At 37.4% G+C, this 18,341-nt stretch overlaps 2 protein-coding genes across 4 annotated transcripts in view; both read right to left on the bottom strand.

Annotated features, from left to right (window-relative positions):
* Positions 1–18,341, bottom strand: part of LOC138306152 (uncharacterized) — a 90,869-nt gene that overhangs the window by 40,633 nt on the left and 31,895 nt on the right. The gene's annotated exons all lie outside the window — the stretch shown is intronic.
* Positions 2,977–4,335, bottom strand: LOC138305655 (uncharacterized). Its single transcript, XM_069245952.1, has 3 exons — positions 3,994–4,335; positions 3,345–3,779; positions 2,977–3,264 (listed from the first exon to the last, which is right to left on the bottom strand). Exons 1-3 carry the CDS (start codon positions 4,333–4,335, stop codon positions 2,977–2,979), a joined length of 1,065 nt encoding a protein of 354 aa, XP_069102053.1.

The raw sequence follows: 18,341 nt of genomic DNA, 5'->3' as shown, positions 1-18,341 counted from the left end.
TACGGGCAAAATTGCCTGGCTGAATACATTACCATATCCACGTTTTCGTTGTGTTTCAAGAAAATGGATTTTATGAAAATTTTGGGAATCAGATACCGATAATAAGGTTAATTTATAGAAGTTACAGTGCTCGCTCCGAGAACGTTTTTAGCGAAAACCGTTCACCTTTGTTTGTTTGTTTGTTTGTTTGATTTATTAACGTCCTATTAACAGCTATGGTCATGTAAGGACGGCCTCCCATGTATGCGTAGTGTTGCGTGTATGTTGTGCGAGGTGCGTGTTTTGGGAGACTGCGGTATATTCGTGTTGTGTCTTCTTGTATAGTGGAACTATTGCCCTTTTTATAGTGCTATATCACTGAAGCATGCCGCCGAAGACACCAAGCAACACACCCCACCCGGTCACATTATACTGACAACGGGCGAACCAGTCGTCCCACTCCCTGCATGCTGAGCGCTAAGCAGGAGCAGAAACTACCACTTTTATAGACTTTGGTGTGTCTCGGCCAGGGGACAGAACCCAGAGCCTTCCTCACAGGGGCGACCGTTCACCTAGTATAGTAAATATCTCAGAAGCATCCGTACAAAAACTGAAATGTGTTCTATTTTATGATAGATTAGTATATCACCCTACAGTTAGTAACAGCCATGGCCATTTAAGGATGTGACATGTAATATAAGGAAGTGGAGAAAAGCTAAGGTACCCGTAGAAAAACCACCGAATTCTATGTCACGTGCTTGATACATTTTTAGCAATAACAAATGTTTGCGTCCACAACTATCGGAATCAACTTCTAAAAACAAATGAAACGCATTATGTGAATTTCTATACATGTAAATAACAAAACTGCTGGCTAGTACGTGCGCCAGAATTGGAAACAAATAAAAAGTCGTTTTTTGTTGTTGTTTGTTTTTTGGTTTTTTTTTTTTGGATGATTGAAACGTGTACCTATTACTACACGGACTGTGTTATAGTCACATTATTGGTACAGATTTGAAAAAAAATAGTTCAGACATCATTTATAATCAAAATTCGAATGCAGAACAAACGAAATGTCATCCCTATTGTAACTCTAGTATTTCATAGGGTCATGTAAGGACGTGCCAGGTTTGTTGGTGGAGGAAAGCCGGAGTTCCCGGAGAAAAACCACCGGTCAGCGGTCAGTACCTGGCAACTGCCCCAAATGGGATTCGAACCCGCATCCTAGAGGTGGAGGGCTTGTGTTAATATGTCAGGACATCTTAACCACTCGGCCACCGCGGCCCCCAGTAACTCTAGTAAACGGGGACCTAAATTGATTGTGGGTCAAATTCAATTAACCTTAATTGTTCTATAATTAACCTTGTGGTGGAATTTCTGGTGAAACGAATTCAAGAAAGTCATATGGATATAGGTTCGTGCTGTTGGTGCTGGTATTCTTTCAAAATTGTTATTGTCGGAGTATTTGTAATAAGGTGGTCGTTGTTAAACGCAATTCGTTTGATATATTCTAAAGAATTTTTGGTACTATGTACATGAAACATTCATTTTTACACAAGAATAAGTAAACTCAAAATTTAACAACCGCTGGTGTGAGTAAGCATATCCCTTTTACATTGACTTATATTTTCATTGGCTTATTTCAGAATCACTGACACATGCACCGACGATGTGGCACATGATACAAAACCGAATATGTAACTTATATGTAACATTTTATGTTGTCATTTTCGGAATGCGCAGTTGGGCGTATAGACATTTTTCGGAGATTGAATGCTAATGTTTTTTTATTCTTTTCTTGCCTTCACAAATAATTGTTGATAAATGTAGAATATCGTTTGTCATTCTAGAATTCATAGGGAACGTGGATTCGTTAGACATTTTCAGAATCAGGCGTTCGCCAATTGCAATATCCCGCCGAGATTAACACAAGGCAACTGAATGGCACTAGGATCAATAGCAATCTCTTCAAATTCGGAGGAATTTTGTTTGAAAACTGCATCAAAATGTCATTGTAATTCTATATTGTCAGAAAGAAAGCCGTCGTTATTTCATTGTTTCAAAGTAGTAAACACTTATAAACTCGTGGATTACGTAACAACGGCACGGTATATATTCTTTATCATGATCAGGCGGAATTCAATTTCACACGCAATATTCCCACGCCATCTCGTTATAAACTGAAAAGATTTTCACACCTCGATCACAATTTTTATTCTTATATTGACGGAATAAGACTTTAAGTTTATCGCTATTGTTTCCAGTCCGCAAGCTTCAATAATTACGACGGAATCAATCAGGCTTTATAAAGTTTGAACGACTACATTGTTATACGATGTTAACTGCCTCTCTGAGGAAATAGCGTAATGTTTGGCTGGTTACCAATGTAAACCTTACAGTTTAATATTGATTATATTTAGTGAAATTCTCGTTTTATATTTTGTATATGGAATACCCCCCTCCTTTTTTTTCTTTTTGATAGAAACTAACTTGACAAATTGACAGGGATTTTGTTCGAACAACACGAAGCTTGCCAAAAAAACTTTCTTCTAACCCATCGGACAGAGACATCTACTCTTCCGGTGAGGGTAAGATATTTCTCTAACTATCATAGCCCGGACAGACAGCCTGCACGCGTAGAAAATATTCGCGTGATAAACGGGAAGTTGTAAAACGTCCTATACAAATAAGCATTAGCATGTGCAGTCCAAATTGGACAATCATATAACCTTTGACCTCAAGCTTCACTCGCATGCTGAATTCGCAATTCGCAAGTCAACCTCCATTCGCATATATCGTTGATGTTTACCTGGTTAAAGAAGATTTAAATGGTTCTTATGCTATATATATTGAAATTTCGTTGGTTTCACAATTTTTTTGACAAAATGAAATAAAAATGAATTTGATAGAATTAGTACATTATATTATTATAAGTATTTGTCTTCGCTTTTTTTTAATCTTGTGTTTGTAAATTTCGTGAATATCGTCCTCGGGAAGTCAGTGGTGAATCTCGTCCTCGGGAAGACAGTGGTGAATCTCGTCCTCGGATAGAAAGTCGCGAATCTCGTCCTCGGTAAGACAGTCGTGAATCTCGTCCTCGGGTAGACAGTCGTGAATCTCGTCCTCGGGTAGACAGTCGTGAATCTCGTCCTCGGGTAGACAGTCGTGAATCTCGTCCTCGGGTAGACAGTCGTGAATCTCGTCCTCGGGTAGACAGTCGTGAATCTCGTCCTCGGGTAGACAGTCGTGAATCTCGTCCTCGGGTAGACAGTCGTGAATCTCGTCCTCGGGAAGACACAATCGTGAATCTCGTTCTCGGGTTGACAGTCGTTAATCTCGTCCTCGGGTAGACAGTCGTGAATCACGTCCTCGGGTAGACAGTCGTGAATCTCTTCCTCGGGTAGCCAGTCGTGAATATTGTCCTCGGGTAGACAATCGTGAATCTCGTCCTCGGGTAGACAGTCGTGAATCTCGTCCTCGGATAGAAAGTCGTGAATCTCGTCCTCGGTAAGACAGTCGTGAATCTCGTCCTCGGGTAGACAGTCGTGAATCTCGTCCTCGGGTTGACAGTCGTGGATCTCTTCTTCGGGTAGACAGTCGTGGATCTCGTCCTCGGGAAGACAGTCGTGAATCTCGTGCTCGGGTAGACAGTCGTGAATCTCGTGCTCGGGTAGACAGTCGTGAATCTCGTGCTCGGGTAGACAGTCGTGAATCTCGTGCTCGGGTAGACAGTCGTGAATCTCGTCCTCGGGTAGACAGTCGTGAATCCCGTCCTTGGGTAGACAGTCGTTAATCTCGTCCTATGGTAGACAGTCGTGAATCCCGTCCTGTGGTAGACAGTCGTGAATCTCGTCCTCGGGTAGGCAGTCGTGAATCTCGTCCTCGGGTAGGCAGTCGTGAATCTCGTCCTCGGGTAGACAGTCGTGAATCTCGTCCTCGGGTAGACAGTCGTGAATCTCGTCCTCGGGTAGACAGTCGTGAATCATCGTCCTCGAGTAGACAGTTGTGACTCACCTCCTCGGGTAGACAGTCGTGAATTTCGTCCTCGGGTAAACAGTCGTGAATCTCGTCCTCGGGTAGACAGTCGTGAATCTCGTCCTCGGGTAGACAGTCGTGAATCTCGTCCTCGGGTAGACAGTCGTGAATCTCGTCCTCGGGTAGACAGTCGTGAATCTCGTCCTCGGGTAGACAGTCGTGAATCTCGTCTTCGGGTAGACAGTCGTGAATCTCGTGCTCGGGTAGACAATCGTGAATCTCGTCCTCGGTTAGACAGTCGTGAATCATCTTCTCTAGAATACAGTCGTGAATATCGTCCTCGGATAGTGATTTTTCTGCTTTGTAAGTGAAAGATCCCATTTGACTTTACCAAAGTAGAGATAAGACAGCTCAAGCGCGCTTGACAATGACGTTACGTCGTAAAATACATGCGACGGCCATTGTCAACATTGTCAGTAAAATCGACGCATTCTGACGTCCTTGCGATGACGACGTGTGGAAATGTTTATTTACTACCGAATTTTCATCAATTCCATGAATCGTGTCTATTTGCATGCTGCCCTACGCAAACCTCTGTTCTATAAAATGATATATCCACGAAGCTTTACTACGCCTGCACATTAGAATCGCGGTTATCGATTACTAAGCATACAAACTATAAATGCAATATAAATGAAATCTTCGTTCTCGAATCGATAATGTAAATTCAATTTACGTGTTATGTAGAACTAAACACGAATATGCCTCTAAACCAGATGCAAATCTGTCTTTGATAGTTTAGTAAATAAATCTATTCCGGAACTGAAGGGGACAGTTTCTTCCGATATCAAATTACTTTGGCCGAATGACAAGGAGTTATCTAATTTCGTCCTTATATACTTGGCTGTCGGTAAAAATCTCCGTGAAATCTATTTTCCCCATCGCTACTATAACTATGCCTGCATGCCTGATGATACATCGGGACTAAACAGGGACCCACAATCAAATGATAAATACTACCGTAGTCTTCTCTGGGACTCCACGCGTATAGATGCTTTTGTAAAAACTTAATTACAGTGCTATCTGTTTTGTTTGTTTGTGCACGCTTTTGACTGCAATAGTCGACACAAGGTGTGCTTGTAAGAAATTAGTTTCGGAAACTACCGCTAAAATAAGTGCATTTACGGTTATCCATAGAAATAACTTTAAGATAACTGAACTAAGATTTACTTGTTTTATTTTGTCTAATTTTATACACATCTATCATTACAGTTATATGTAGATATAGTACAACGAGAAATTGAAATGATCTAGTAACTAATTGTTAAACACTGGTAACTCGAATCAGGCAGCACCGTCGTAAAGTTTCGACAAATCCAAGTGTTCGAGTTAACATAAGTAAAGTAATATATCGAATAAAGTTTGCATATGATCAACCGGAAACACTTCGAATTAAATACAGTATTCGAGTAATTTGAATTCGAGATAAGAGTAAGTATAAGTTCTTTTGTGAAAACACCTTTCCACAGTTACTATAATATACCAATGTGATTTTTATAACTCGAATAAAGTTGGAGAGAAGTGAACTTTCAATGACTCGTCATCTTTGTCTGTTTATCAGCAGATTAAGATGGAAATGTAGTTATCGCTGTATAACCTAAATAAAATTGGAGTTAATTCCTGTATAAACATAACTTTACAGTGACCTCTCCTTGTCTCGGCTTGTGGTAGATAGTCATCTAAATATCGATGATACTTGTCCGGTGTATCCGTATATTAGTTCTGACAAAGGTCCCTTTATCACTGAACCCTATAAGCCATTGGTACATGTACACTTATTTGCTCAGAAACATGTACAAGATCTTTGAAAGCATAAAATTAAAATAAATGAATTTAGTTAATGAAAGATTCAATTATAGAATTAATAAATAATATTCCAGTAAAAACCAGTAAAACGAAAATGAGATATATGTACATGCAAAATAAGACATACGTAAATGCAAAATAATGCAAATTTGTAAACTGAAGTTAAAACAATGTGTTTTGGGTTGTAGAATCAGGTGTGAGGTTTGAAACAGCGTTAAGGATATCATTTTCCTCTTTAGCTATCTGCACCATTTGTAATTGACGGATTTACTGGTATCTCACGTGTATTTGCATTTTGTATTGTGTATGCTACGACATTTGCTACATCATGGAATAAGCGCACGTGCGTTTGTGATTAGACAATTAGTAATTGTTATTTATATATATATATATGTATGTGTTATGAATGATTCCATTGTATTTCATTGAGAGTTCGGCGTGCCTTGTTTCCAATTCACACAGGCTTCCTCGTTTGTGGTATGCATTATAAACTGTACGATATACATTGAAGGAAGATTAGGAAATGTATTATACATGTAAAGGCAGGACTAGAAATATATAAATAGTAATTTGTGCAACAGATGTGACATATAAAAAACTGACACCATATATACCTACTTATCATACAAGTGCTATAAATGTTTCAATCCCTGTCGGAAATTATATTTCGGAGATGAATGTGTGTGTTGTCTTTATACATTATTAAACATACTATCAAAATAATTCTAGTATGAAATGAAAAAAAGTTTTGAATACGAAATATTCGTTTTTACATGCCATTAGGATTTGGGTGTGATGAATAGTGATCATGATAAGTGTAGCCATCACAAATCATTGAAATTCTGCTGACTCAAAGATGGGAACTAACTACCAAATTGGTAATGAAATTGCTCCCAGAATTAATTTCCGGTTCCTGTAAGTCGCAATCGGGTATTATATAAGGCGGTTTCCGATGGAAAACGTACGATCCAGTCTATAGTTGTTACATAAAAATATGACACCATACATATTTCAATTCCTGTTGGAAATGATATCTCGCAGTTGGATGTGCTCTGGTCATGCAATATCTCCCAGAATGCATTTCGGGTTTCTTTAAATTGCAATCGATTGATCAGTACTCACTTTTTAGTGCTCTGTAAATGACGTTTACAGGGACAAAATTGCATTCCAACGCGTGTTGCTTACTTAAACACCGAAATGATATGTATAAGCAACATTAGCAATTCCAAATCCGAACAATTTCATTGACAATTCAAAGCCAATGTCAAAGGGATTAGATAACAGGTATTGTCTATCTTCTTGTCCCCTGACAGCAATATTCTCCGTGACCAAAGTCCCATGATACTAAGGTATACACTTGTATCAATGTCATGTGGAAATGATGGATACAACCCAGGACTATCTTATATTCGTGTTTCTATGTTTCGATTGATATTGGAATGTGCAAGATATCACATAAAAATGACAACTGCTATAACACACGGCACCTTTACACGTTGTTTTACATGGACAATATATTGAGAAAAAAATGAAATAGAAATAAACTGTGTGTTTGATGCAGATAGCAGCTGTATAATATACATAGATATTAAGTCCGATTTTATCAGCTAAACTAATTCAGGGTTAAATTCTACAAACGACATTTCCTTACTCCATGATGAAAACAAAAGTATGCGGCAGTTGATTAAACATCACAGTGTTGAACATTTCGCTTCTATTGCCATTCACCGACCGTGGGTCGGTGTTTTCCGACGGGTACTCTGAGTTTTTCCTTTACCTCAAATCCAGGTTTACCTTTGTTAACACTGGATGTTAAAAGGTAAAACTCCGTAACTTTCAAACGAAAACAAATATGAATATTTTTAGTGGTTTCTAGGTACATGTATTGATGCTTGCGTAAATTGTCACTATAAAACAGCAGGGTGTATGTCGATATGATAATATATGTGGTATCAATTCACATTTTATTGTACGTTTGAAGTCTGTTTATTGCCGATACCAGGAGTACGTGTTTACTGACGTTTTATAGCATTTGGAGTACCTCTATGTGTATATATATTACCTCGGCGACCCGAACGGTAGCTATCCCACAATGTCACGGTCGTTCGTGTTGGTGGGGAATGATACATAATCTATTTATAGTATCATAACCGTATAATAAAAAAACACTGACAGAAAGCTTATTGAAAATTTATAATATGCATCTACATTTTGAAGGTGAACTGAAATAGCTAGGTTCATTGCAGGTACAAATGGCGATGGACCCTTCTTCTAGTCATTTACTGTATATATATTTTTCCTTTTTCTCTCGTTTTGAGACGATATGACGTCGAACCACATATTACAAAGCTCGTAAACCTATTTCAATAACAATTTTACGACATTTGTGAAGAAAACCGGGCGGTCGGTGTAATTGTGCTATGGTCACGTGACCTCGCACGCCGGAGACAATCAAAGGCGACATCCATAACACACACATACAGAAAACGACCCGAACACAAAATTTAATCATTATCTCGACTTCTCTTTATACGTAATGGGCATAAAACCCGGGTTAACAATAGCTTCTAAACATGCGAAGTGTCGGGATCGACTGTTAGTGCACAGGTGGGGAAATGCCCGGAAGGGAAAGATATCTCTTGTTAAATAGTCATTAAATGTGTTGACCAATAAGCGTTGGCAGGCGTTTAGCATACTTTCCAAATGGATATTTTCAGTGTATCTCAGTCACCGTGTAAATTTTAAGACTGGGTCCACACAGGGTAGGATATGCAGATGAAGAAATTTGCAACATTTTCTTTACAAGAAAGTGTTTCGTTATATTGTACTTACTCTCTACTCCGATAACTAGGGCAATGTTACAGTGGCCGCCTTAACTTATTCACCCGTGAGATTTCATAATGGTCTTTTCTTGTCTTTGATTCAGGAGAACCTTAGCTGCAAAATTGTATATGCAGTTCTGAAGACTTATAGACAAATAATGATGTCGTCTTTAGAGCTACAATTGGTGCCTATTACTGGTAATGGAACAAAGAAATGATCGTGCAAACCTTTATTCAAACGTTTGTATGCATTTAGTCTAATAAGTTGTCAGTAAGATATTAAGAACGGTTGTTGTAAGGGCTTATTTAGGTAATTCCGGATCCAGGTAGGTGTCGGTTCCAACTTTAGTAATTCTGCATTTGGCTTTAGTACTAGTCACACCACCTATTTTTGGGATATCATGAACGCTAGCTAAAGCACGGTGCGATTAAGATCAACAGCGGAAACGATACGGTATGAGATCACTGTACATACAATTATAATTTATCAAGACTTTAATTATATGTGTAACTTTGTGTATCATGTCTTAATTACAGTCAATCTGTTCTGTTCAACTATGAACTTGAATTGCCGGCGTAATTTTTGATATATAAGACGCACAGTCGTTATGTATCTTTTAGACAAAAATAAAATATAAATGCATGTAAAAAAAAAAACCCCAAAAAAACCCAGACCAATCGCAGGCCAGCAGTGCCTCTGAAGCGTATAAAAAAACGACCAACCGACCTTAAACGTTATACATTTTTTTTGGCTGAAATTACCCGTGTCTTATGTTGCCTTTAGTTTTACAACGACATAGTCCAGGGGTGAATATAACGTCACTGATAGTAACCCCTGGAATATCGAGGATTGCGTCCAAGGCATATGGGACGACTTGTACATCATGTTCATCGGGTTGGGTGCGCTGTTTGGTATCTCATTAATAACACTATAAGAGTCCCACTACATGTATTACAAGCAGACACAACATAGTTACACCGCAGCCTCCCAAAATTATACAGACAGTTGCACAAGCAATCACTGCATACATTAACTGGTGATTGTTCTTTAATATCTTTAGGGCTTTAAGCCTATTCACCAGACCAGTATTTCTCCCATAATTCACAGGGATATCCCGTGGTTGCTAGGAAAAAAAATTCTCGCACTTCGGACAGGGAAATCTCACATGATACCCGGTGCTAGATTTGTCTATCTCGTCCGATCTGTCTGGTACATTTACGCGAATTTTGGCGGAATTTTACGCCATTCATGTAACAGTCCGCGAATGTGACGTCAAACTCTCGAACCGGTGACGTCACAAGCGTTAGATAATCAATATTATTAGAAATATGTGCATTCAGTCATTTACCATGCATTGTTTGGTTGTTGTTTTTAATTATGAAAACAGTATGTACCGATAGATCATCGTTTGTCTTTGATATAACCGAACTATAGTTTTATGCGGAATAACTGAAATCGAAGCGCAGATGAAATGGTTAATCGGCTTTGCACCAGGAGGCGCAAGACGGGATAGTTTTACACTCTGAACGCGTATATAGATGGGTTTTGCTTTATCTTAGAGGCGCGAGAAAAAAAAACTATTACCTTTAAGTGATCGAGATCGGGTTATCTCAGTCTCGGGCTAAGATTTTTTAACATCCCAACCTCGGCTAACGCCTCGGTTGGGATTATGTTACAAAATCTTAGCCCTCGACTGAGATAACCCGATCTCGATCACTTACAGGTAACAGATTTTATTAATATCTATCTTACACAAGGGAGTGTAAGACAGCTCACACGCGCTAGACAATAACGTGACGTCATCAATACATGCGGCGTAACTGCGGCGCTCATTGTAAATGACGTCATCAATTTTCACGCATAACAACGTTCCTGCGATAACGGCGCGATGAAAAAGCTGGAAACCAAGTGGAATTTCATTATTTTTCCTACTTAGTATGGGAGAAAAAGAATCAAATATGGGTCTGTGAAGTGGACAAGGATATCTCAACCCGAGTGAAAGATTTTGGCCGATCAACCCGAGGCTTTGAAGTGGACAGGGATATCTCAACCCTAGTGAAAGATTTTGGCCGATCAACCCGAGGCTTGAGGGTTGATCGGCCAAAATCTTTCACTCGGGTTGAGATATCCCTGTCCAGTTTACGGACCCATGTAAGATTCTATTATTCTACACAAAAGGAGAAAACAATGAGTTATCATGGATCAGTTGATATTATCATACTGTAACCATGGCAACACCACATATACCAATTCATTGTCGTCGTTATTCTGAGTAAGGGTGGATACTCATTTGAAAGTGGTGTGAGGCGCTAAATGGAATAAAGTGATTTAGGAAGAAGAGGAGCAGAAAATATAAGGTTCTTAACTTAGTCGCCTGTTACTATCATGAAATTCGGACATCAAGTACATATAAATGATGTTTACTCAGTGCATTGTCCGGAAATTCAAGCATATAACTATATGCCCAGTGTAGAGACCAATAGTACAATTATAATGATCTTAGCATTTTTTTTTTGTAAAAAGCATGAACTGAAGGATACTGAGTTCAAACTTTTATAAAATGAAAGTACCAAAAAATGGGGAAAAAAGTATTTAATGAGCTTGTATCATTTACGTTTTGCTAGACATGATACAAATACTTACAGATGCGAAACTTAACGACATTCAATCGACTGCCTTCAACGACTGACACGGGCTGTACTTTGTCTGGTTGTTGGCACTATATTATATTTGTGCCCTATTTGCATATATCGTCGCGATATATACCTCACTTATGCTATAAACAATAACATACCGCCGTATTTCTTTCTCGCACAATGACAGCACCTGTCAGCTCGCTTTAATGTTAATTCTAAATTTTCCGGAATAATATTCCCCATTTGTATATAAAAAGACAACAGGCGTCACTTGGCCGAATTGAAAATTATCTTACATTAAAAGAGTCGAGAGTCATTAGAGTTCACATGTGGCGCCACCTATGGTCATTAGAGTTCCGGCATCACTGTAGTGCCATATTAATATATATTAACTTTGACATGAGGCGCCATCTACATTTATTTTAGTTAGATAACTTAAGCGCCACCTACATGTATACTGTATATACGGCGAATTTAACGTGATAGTGGCGCCACCGTTTGGCTGATGGACATGTCAGTAATAGTCGATGTGACAGGCGCGAGTGGGGATTTCCTAGATCTACATCACAGGATGTGACGTCATAATCACAAAAGGAAATAATGTTGTTGTTTTCTCTTGCGTTATTGTAAATCTTAACAGCCATATTTTAAAAAAGTTCAAGTTTTGGTTACCATGTCATTGCATGCATTCTATTTTCATTTTTTGACGTTTTAAAAAACACGCCCTTTCAGTCCATCGAGAAATATCAATGTAGCCAAGCATAGAAAACATAAAAATAGAACATGTGCTTTGTGTAATACAGGTCTTCAAATAACCAATTCAGTTAAAGAGATGTTTATAAGGCCAAGTTTCACTCGTACTTTTATGTAACATACATTTTGACGTAAACAAAATCAAACATTGTCTTACACAGCATTTATCAAAATCTCGCGAGAATTAGGGACTTGCGATAAAATTGTATAATATATCAAATGCCAAGTGGAACATTGGGTGAAACGGCATGCGAGCTCGAGACTCCGGGGATGAAGTTTTGAGGAATGGTAGTCGCCAGTGGTGAATTCTCAGACAGATAGTCGTCCGCCGACGCCCCGGAGCATCGATTTCCCGCCAGAAATATGATGTATCGCGGCCATTATTACACCCCATATGTCCAACATGTCTAATTTACGACCCGGTCGAGAGAACAAACCACAAACATTAGTCTCGAAAATGGCGAGCTAAGTATCTTTTGAGATCGGGTTCGGGAATATTTTCCTTTAATTTGCTTGATCCCTGCACTCTTACCCAGCATTGGTGAACTTCGGGGTCACTGATGAGCGGGAACTTTCATTCGGGGAACATTTCGGTGAGTTTGATGCGAACGTTTGTTATTATTTGTATGACATGGTTGTACTATCACGTGATAAATGGAAGCGAGGGCTAGTTTTGGTGTCCGGCGATCAATATTGATAAGGATTGTAGTGCTATAATAGGCAATACACTTTATTTGACTGAGCTTTTCTTGACGTTCACATGACGACAACGATGATGATGACAACGACGACAAGAAGAAGAATAGAAACGTTTTATGTAAATCGCTGTAGCTTAAGTAATACTCCATACCACATGAAATATAAAGGAACAAATAAGACTGAAGGTGCGCTCTATGAAATTGGACTTTCATACTGCTATGAATGCCAATTGCGATCAGTTAAGCTCCATGACTATGAATGCTTCGCACGTTCGATGTTTGATCACGTGGCTTTTCAAATATGGTTTATAGAGAAATGCATCCATATATCCTAAACATCAAGAGAATGCTAGCAATCACCATCAAACGGCCATAAAACGCTGTTTTGGCCACAAACAATAATTCATGGCCCGAAGATTTCCTCCCTGACGCCGAATGAATACAGCAATCGATATATGGACGTTAGATCTATATGGATCCTGATTATCTGCAATCCGCCAGTATTTGGAACAATATTGACTACTGGCTTTTAATAATTACTCGTGGACCTGTAAGGCTCTTTTTCTGATAACTAATGCATTGGCATAGCCTACACTCGTTAATTAACCTAAAATGAAATGACACGATTTTTTATATGAAATACTGAAAACGTGCTTGATTGACACATATGTTATAATAAACAATGCTTACCCAGGGTAACATATCGGCCATGACAGAAGGTTTTCAAGAAACAGAATAGGGAATGCGTGATCATAACAATCAGTAAAGAAATTTAAGATTTATTTTGTGTCTAATATGAGTTAGAAAAGATAGTCCAATTTGATGCCTACACGAGATTACACGAGACTGTACGAAACTAACATGGCATTGATATATTTAAGACATGTAAATCGACCTTAAAACATTTTTGTTCGTTTCGTTTCCAATAAACACCAGTATGTCGGAATTTCTATGGGATTGATGAACAACTTCCGGGTACACGGATTGCGTACTGGATTAGCTCATGTCGCACGTCACGTGCTTTGAGAATCAATCATGTGCACTAGTACTGCCGAAATCACTGAACTCCTACTGCAGATCGACAACAAGAAAAAGAGCTCATAGCATAAGTGTACGCATGTGTTACATAATTTGTAGTGCTTCTGGATCTGATAAGTTAAAAGCATCAGGATTACCATTTGTACATGGTAATAATAGGCCGAAATAGTCCGACAATCAAGATACTCATTGGAAAACAAAACTTCCGCAAGACTTATTTATTTAAAGAGAAATAAGTTGTATGATGCATCTATACAGTTGTTCTCCAAGATTTAGATGTCTGTATGCCTTAAATAAACAAAGAGGAACAAAATAACCAGTTTTATTAAAATGATTCCAAAAGAAACAGTTTTATCTCGATTTAAAATAGGGTTTTCGGTCAATGAATGTCACTGCATTTTCTCCTCCCCTGATACAGATTTTTAGTCTTTCTAGTATTTTACTCAAACGAAGAAACACTTTTGTATAACATGTCGGCCTATTCATGGCAACGATATATAAGCCGATATGTATATTGAAAATGCCAACACTAAGTAATGTACTGTTTCGTATCTTACTATGAAATTAGAATAAAACGAACGGAAAGAATACAAAAAAAAAAAAAAAAATACAAGAAAAAACCATATATGATAAAAAATAGAAAACAGATAAAATAAAAACTTCCACAAATAATATATAAAGTATGGAAGAAAATCACAAACCAATATCAAAAGAAATAATATCAGGTTATATTCTCAAATTACGCCTGTGTTAAGTAGGTCGATTTTTGTTTCCATGGTGATAGCGATGGTCACCCAGCTGTGGAATTCCCATACACTCACTGTTATTGGAGACAAATGTCTGTGGAATCATAGAAATGACCTGCAAAATATCTGTCTCTGCGAGAAAGACAAATGAGCTCACGCCACGGCAAGTGGATGAGTACGAAGTATCGACAGCGAGTAATTGGTAGCAGGCTGGGGTGATATCGAGGCTAATTTCCGGTCCTGCGCGGTCATTACTATCACCACAGCGCGAGCAGTGGCCCGGACAAACAAAGATGGATGAGGAAGTGAGATGTTGCCCAAGGGTCTCGTTCTAACAACAGGAAATGTTATTAAAGATTCCAGTTTCTAATTTTTTAGCCTGCAATTAACGATTTGAAAAAAAGAAACATGAGAGGGTTGCTTAATTTAACTGTTCATTTTTTATTCTAATTGATGTATATTTGTGATATATTTGTTGTCCAATTACCACATAATATTAATTTTATAAATCTGTTAACTTTTCATTTTTTATTTTAATTGATATATATTTGTGATCCATATGATATTAATTTTATAAATCTGTTAACAGTTCATTTTTTTATTTTAATTGATGTATATTTGTGATCCACATGGTATTAATTTTATAAATCTCTTAACTGTTCATTTTTTTTATTTTCATTGATGTATATTTATGATCCACATGATATTAATTTTATAAAACTGTTAACTGTTCATTTTTTTATATTTTAATTGATGTATATTTGTGATCCACATGATTTTAATTTTGTAAATCAATGAAAAAATAAATCTTGGTGGATTTTTTATATCTTACTCGTTTTTAAAATTATTTTCACGTAAATGGTTTCATTTTACTTTTCGGATAAAAGAGTTTGGAAACAAATTCAAAGGAATATAGTGAGTATGACATAGTGGAAATCCATTACATGTACGTTGTATTTTCATTGAAAAGGACACATCTATAATGTAACACAATTATGTTTGTTTGGGTAGTCAATTTGCATTTTAGCGTCGAAATGTGTCTTCATGTCGTTATGGGAGTGATCATCAGATCGGGTCAACTACTTTACCTTGTTTGATTCTCTCCACTACAATCGCACGCTTAAATAGAAACATCCAGCAATATTAAGATAAATGCTTTTTGATTCAAGCGCAATTCTAATTTTGCGCAAGAAAGCGCAATACAAAATATAAAGAATTTGTTAAAATTTCGTTTTATGGAAAACCTCCTTTTTGTAATCCGCGAGTACAAATCATATTGCGGATATTTCTGGCGTGCATTGCGATTAAAAATACCGTGAACGTAGTATGTTTTGCAGTATTATGCTTTGATAACCCACTACATATGTAGTAGCCAGAGATAACCGACACAGCCTATACATACCATCTGGTGACTGAGACAACCCATTCTAACGTTTATTAATATCAAAAGTTGCACACTGAAAAAAGGATATTGGATTTTACTTAATACCGACATCAAAATATCAAGTAAAGGTGGACAAAGAGTCACGCCTGGTCAATTAGAAACTGGACACAGTTGACCTGAGGGTTCATAGAAATCCAATATGGATCTATTTCCGGACCAGAACGCATAAACAAACGGATTATTAGTGAGACCATGGACAAGGCTTTATCGTCACTGTCCAGAAAGTCCATACGAACTCTCGCCTTTTATCCCGAGAGCAAAATAATTGATTTATCGCGAATTGTAAGCTGTACGATCTTTCGAGCCATGTTTAATATCCAATTATAGACCCTTCGGATACGCTTCGTCTGTTCCAATATCCTATTATTAAATATGAAAACATGATTTGCATAGAAAAGCATGGAGTTATTGTCGATTCGAACTTGTCAATTATAGAATCGCTATACACAGTCTCGAGAACATTATAATAACCTGTACACGTATTGTGACTGACTAAATCAGATTCACATCTCTGACAAAATATTCGATCAATTTAGTTGATTGCGAATGATACCATTGTACTAAGTTGATTTGGTTTATTGTTGTATCAACAGGCAAATTCATTTGAGGATGGTCTTTACTGTATGCAATGTATTGTGTGTATGAATGTGTGTATGTTTTGGGAGGCTGCAGTATATTCGTCCTGTGTCTCATTGCGATAGTGGTATCTTACTGACGTATGGAACAAACAGCCATTCCATCAAATTTTACTATCAACGAGTTGCAAATCAGTAGACTGCTTCTAATTTAAAAACCGTTTTTGTGTACTACAATTCCGTTGTCATATAGTATTCTGCCCTAGTATCCTAGAGTTCTAAAGTTATTGTTGCCACAGCAACGATTGTTCGGCGTACCTAAGTATAGCTGGTGTGTTGTTGGTGGCACTATAGTGCATTTGTTGTCATCTAGGGAGCAGAATGCAAGTTAGTGTAAGAAGTAAGACACCTCACCAGAAAGAAAATCTTATACATTATATATACACGTACATGTACGTGTATTTCCAAACCAAAAACTTAAAAGTTAATCGTTAGCCTGTATAGAGTTCAGAATTACCAAATATCAAATAGAGCTAAATACCAAAAAAGGAACAGAAACTAACTACGGGATGCGCAAGAAAAAAATATCAACAATCATCGATTTTGTGAAATCTAGTATTTTTCTACATATAGTACACTGAAAGGTTAAGTATAAGGTCTGTTCTACTTAGCTGTCAGAAGTTAAACATTTTTACTTAAGATGAACATGTATTTCCTTTGTTTAGTTTTGATAATACAGCAAGGTTATATTGAAAAATGAGACAGCAAAAATAATAGCCTTCAGAAGCATAAACAATTGACATTGAAGTATGGGGAAGGGAATGTAGTAAGAAATATCCATCAGCCTATGATGGCTTGTTGTTAATTGTAATGTCATTTTCTGCTGCTTTGTACTCAATTTATCCTTACCTATAGGTCGGTTGTTTTTGTTCACGTTCTCAGACTTCCATCCACCTGCGAAACCCGAGGTCCTTAATGACACTAGCTTTAAATAGCAACCCATAAATAAACAAATAAACAACTAAAGAAATAAACATAAATAAATAAATAAATAAATAAATAAATAAAGTCTTAACTGCATTACCTATTTCAGTTGATATTCAGTACGGCAAAGATCGATGGGACAGCGTGAACTACATTACAGAACTTACGGATATTGCAGATATTTTTTTACTGGAATTACAAAATCATATCTTAACGATCTCTATGTACTAAACGTGATAGTTATTCCTAATCAAGCGGTTCGTTAAACAGAACCACACAGCGATGGCTGATGGGAGGTGTCTTCGCCTGTCAACGGTGTTAGCCTTATCACTGTTATTATTGGACGGCATTCTCATTAAAGGAAATAGAAGGCAAGACATTCATTTAATAAAGAATTAAGATGGTGCTAGGTTCAGGACAAATTAAGATTAATTGAACACGTCATGTCAATCACAGCGAGATTCTACTGAAGCGAAACAAATCAAAAAGAGCGAATAAGGCTGATATTGTGTACGTACTTATTTAAGCTGTATTTTACTTGTGCATTGACTTCGAAATACTTATTCATGTACAGTGCTTATTAATAAGATGAAATTTTCGGTAATGCACCACTGTCAATCACCGCGAAACTCAACGGTTATAAAATTAAATAAAAATGGCGGATATTTATTTAGATTATAAACCGTTGATACCAAAAGATTTACAATAAACGTATCTGTTTATATTTAGTAGTGTTAGTTTTCTACATGTAACTATCATGCTATTCATTTGCTCATTGTATTATATATATATTTCCTTAAGGACAATTCATTTCTAGGCTTGAC

This window comes from Argopecten irradians, chromosome 13 (assembly GCF_041381155.1).
Source record: "Argopecten irradians isolate NY chromosome 13, Ai_NY, whole genome shotgun sequence".
NCBI classification, from domain to species: Eukaryota; Metazoa; Mollusca; class Bivalvia; order Pectinida; family Pectinidae; genus Argopecten; species Argopecten irradians.
Note: the sequence above shows the minus strand (reverse complement) of the source record. Positions and strands in the feature narration are given on the sequence as shown.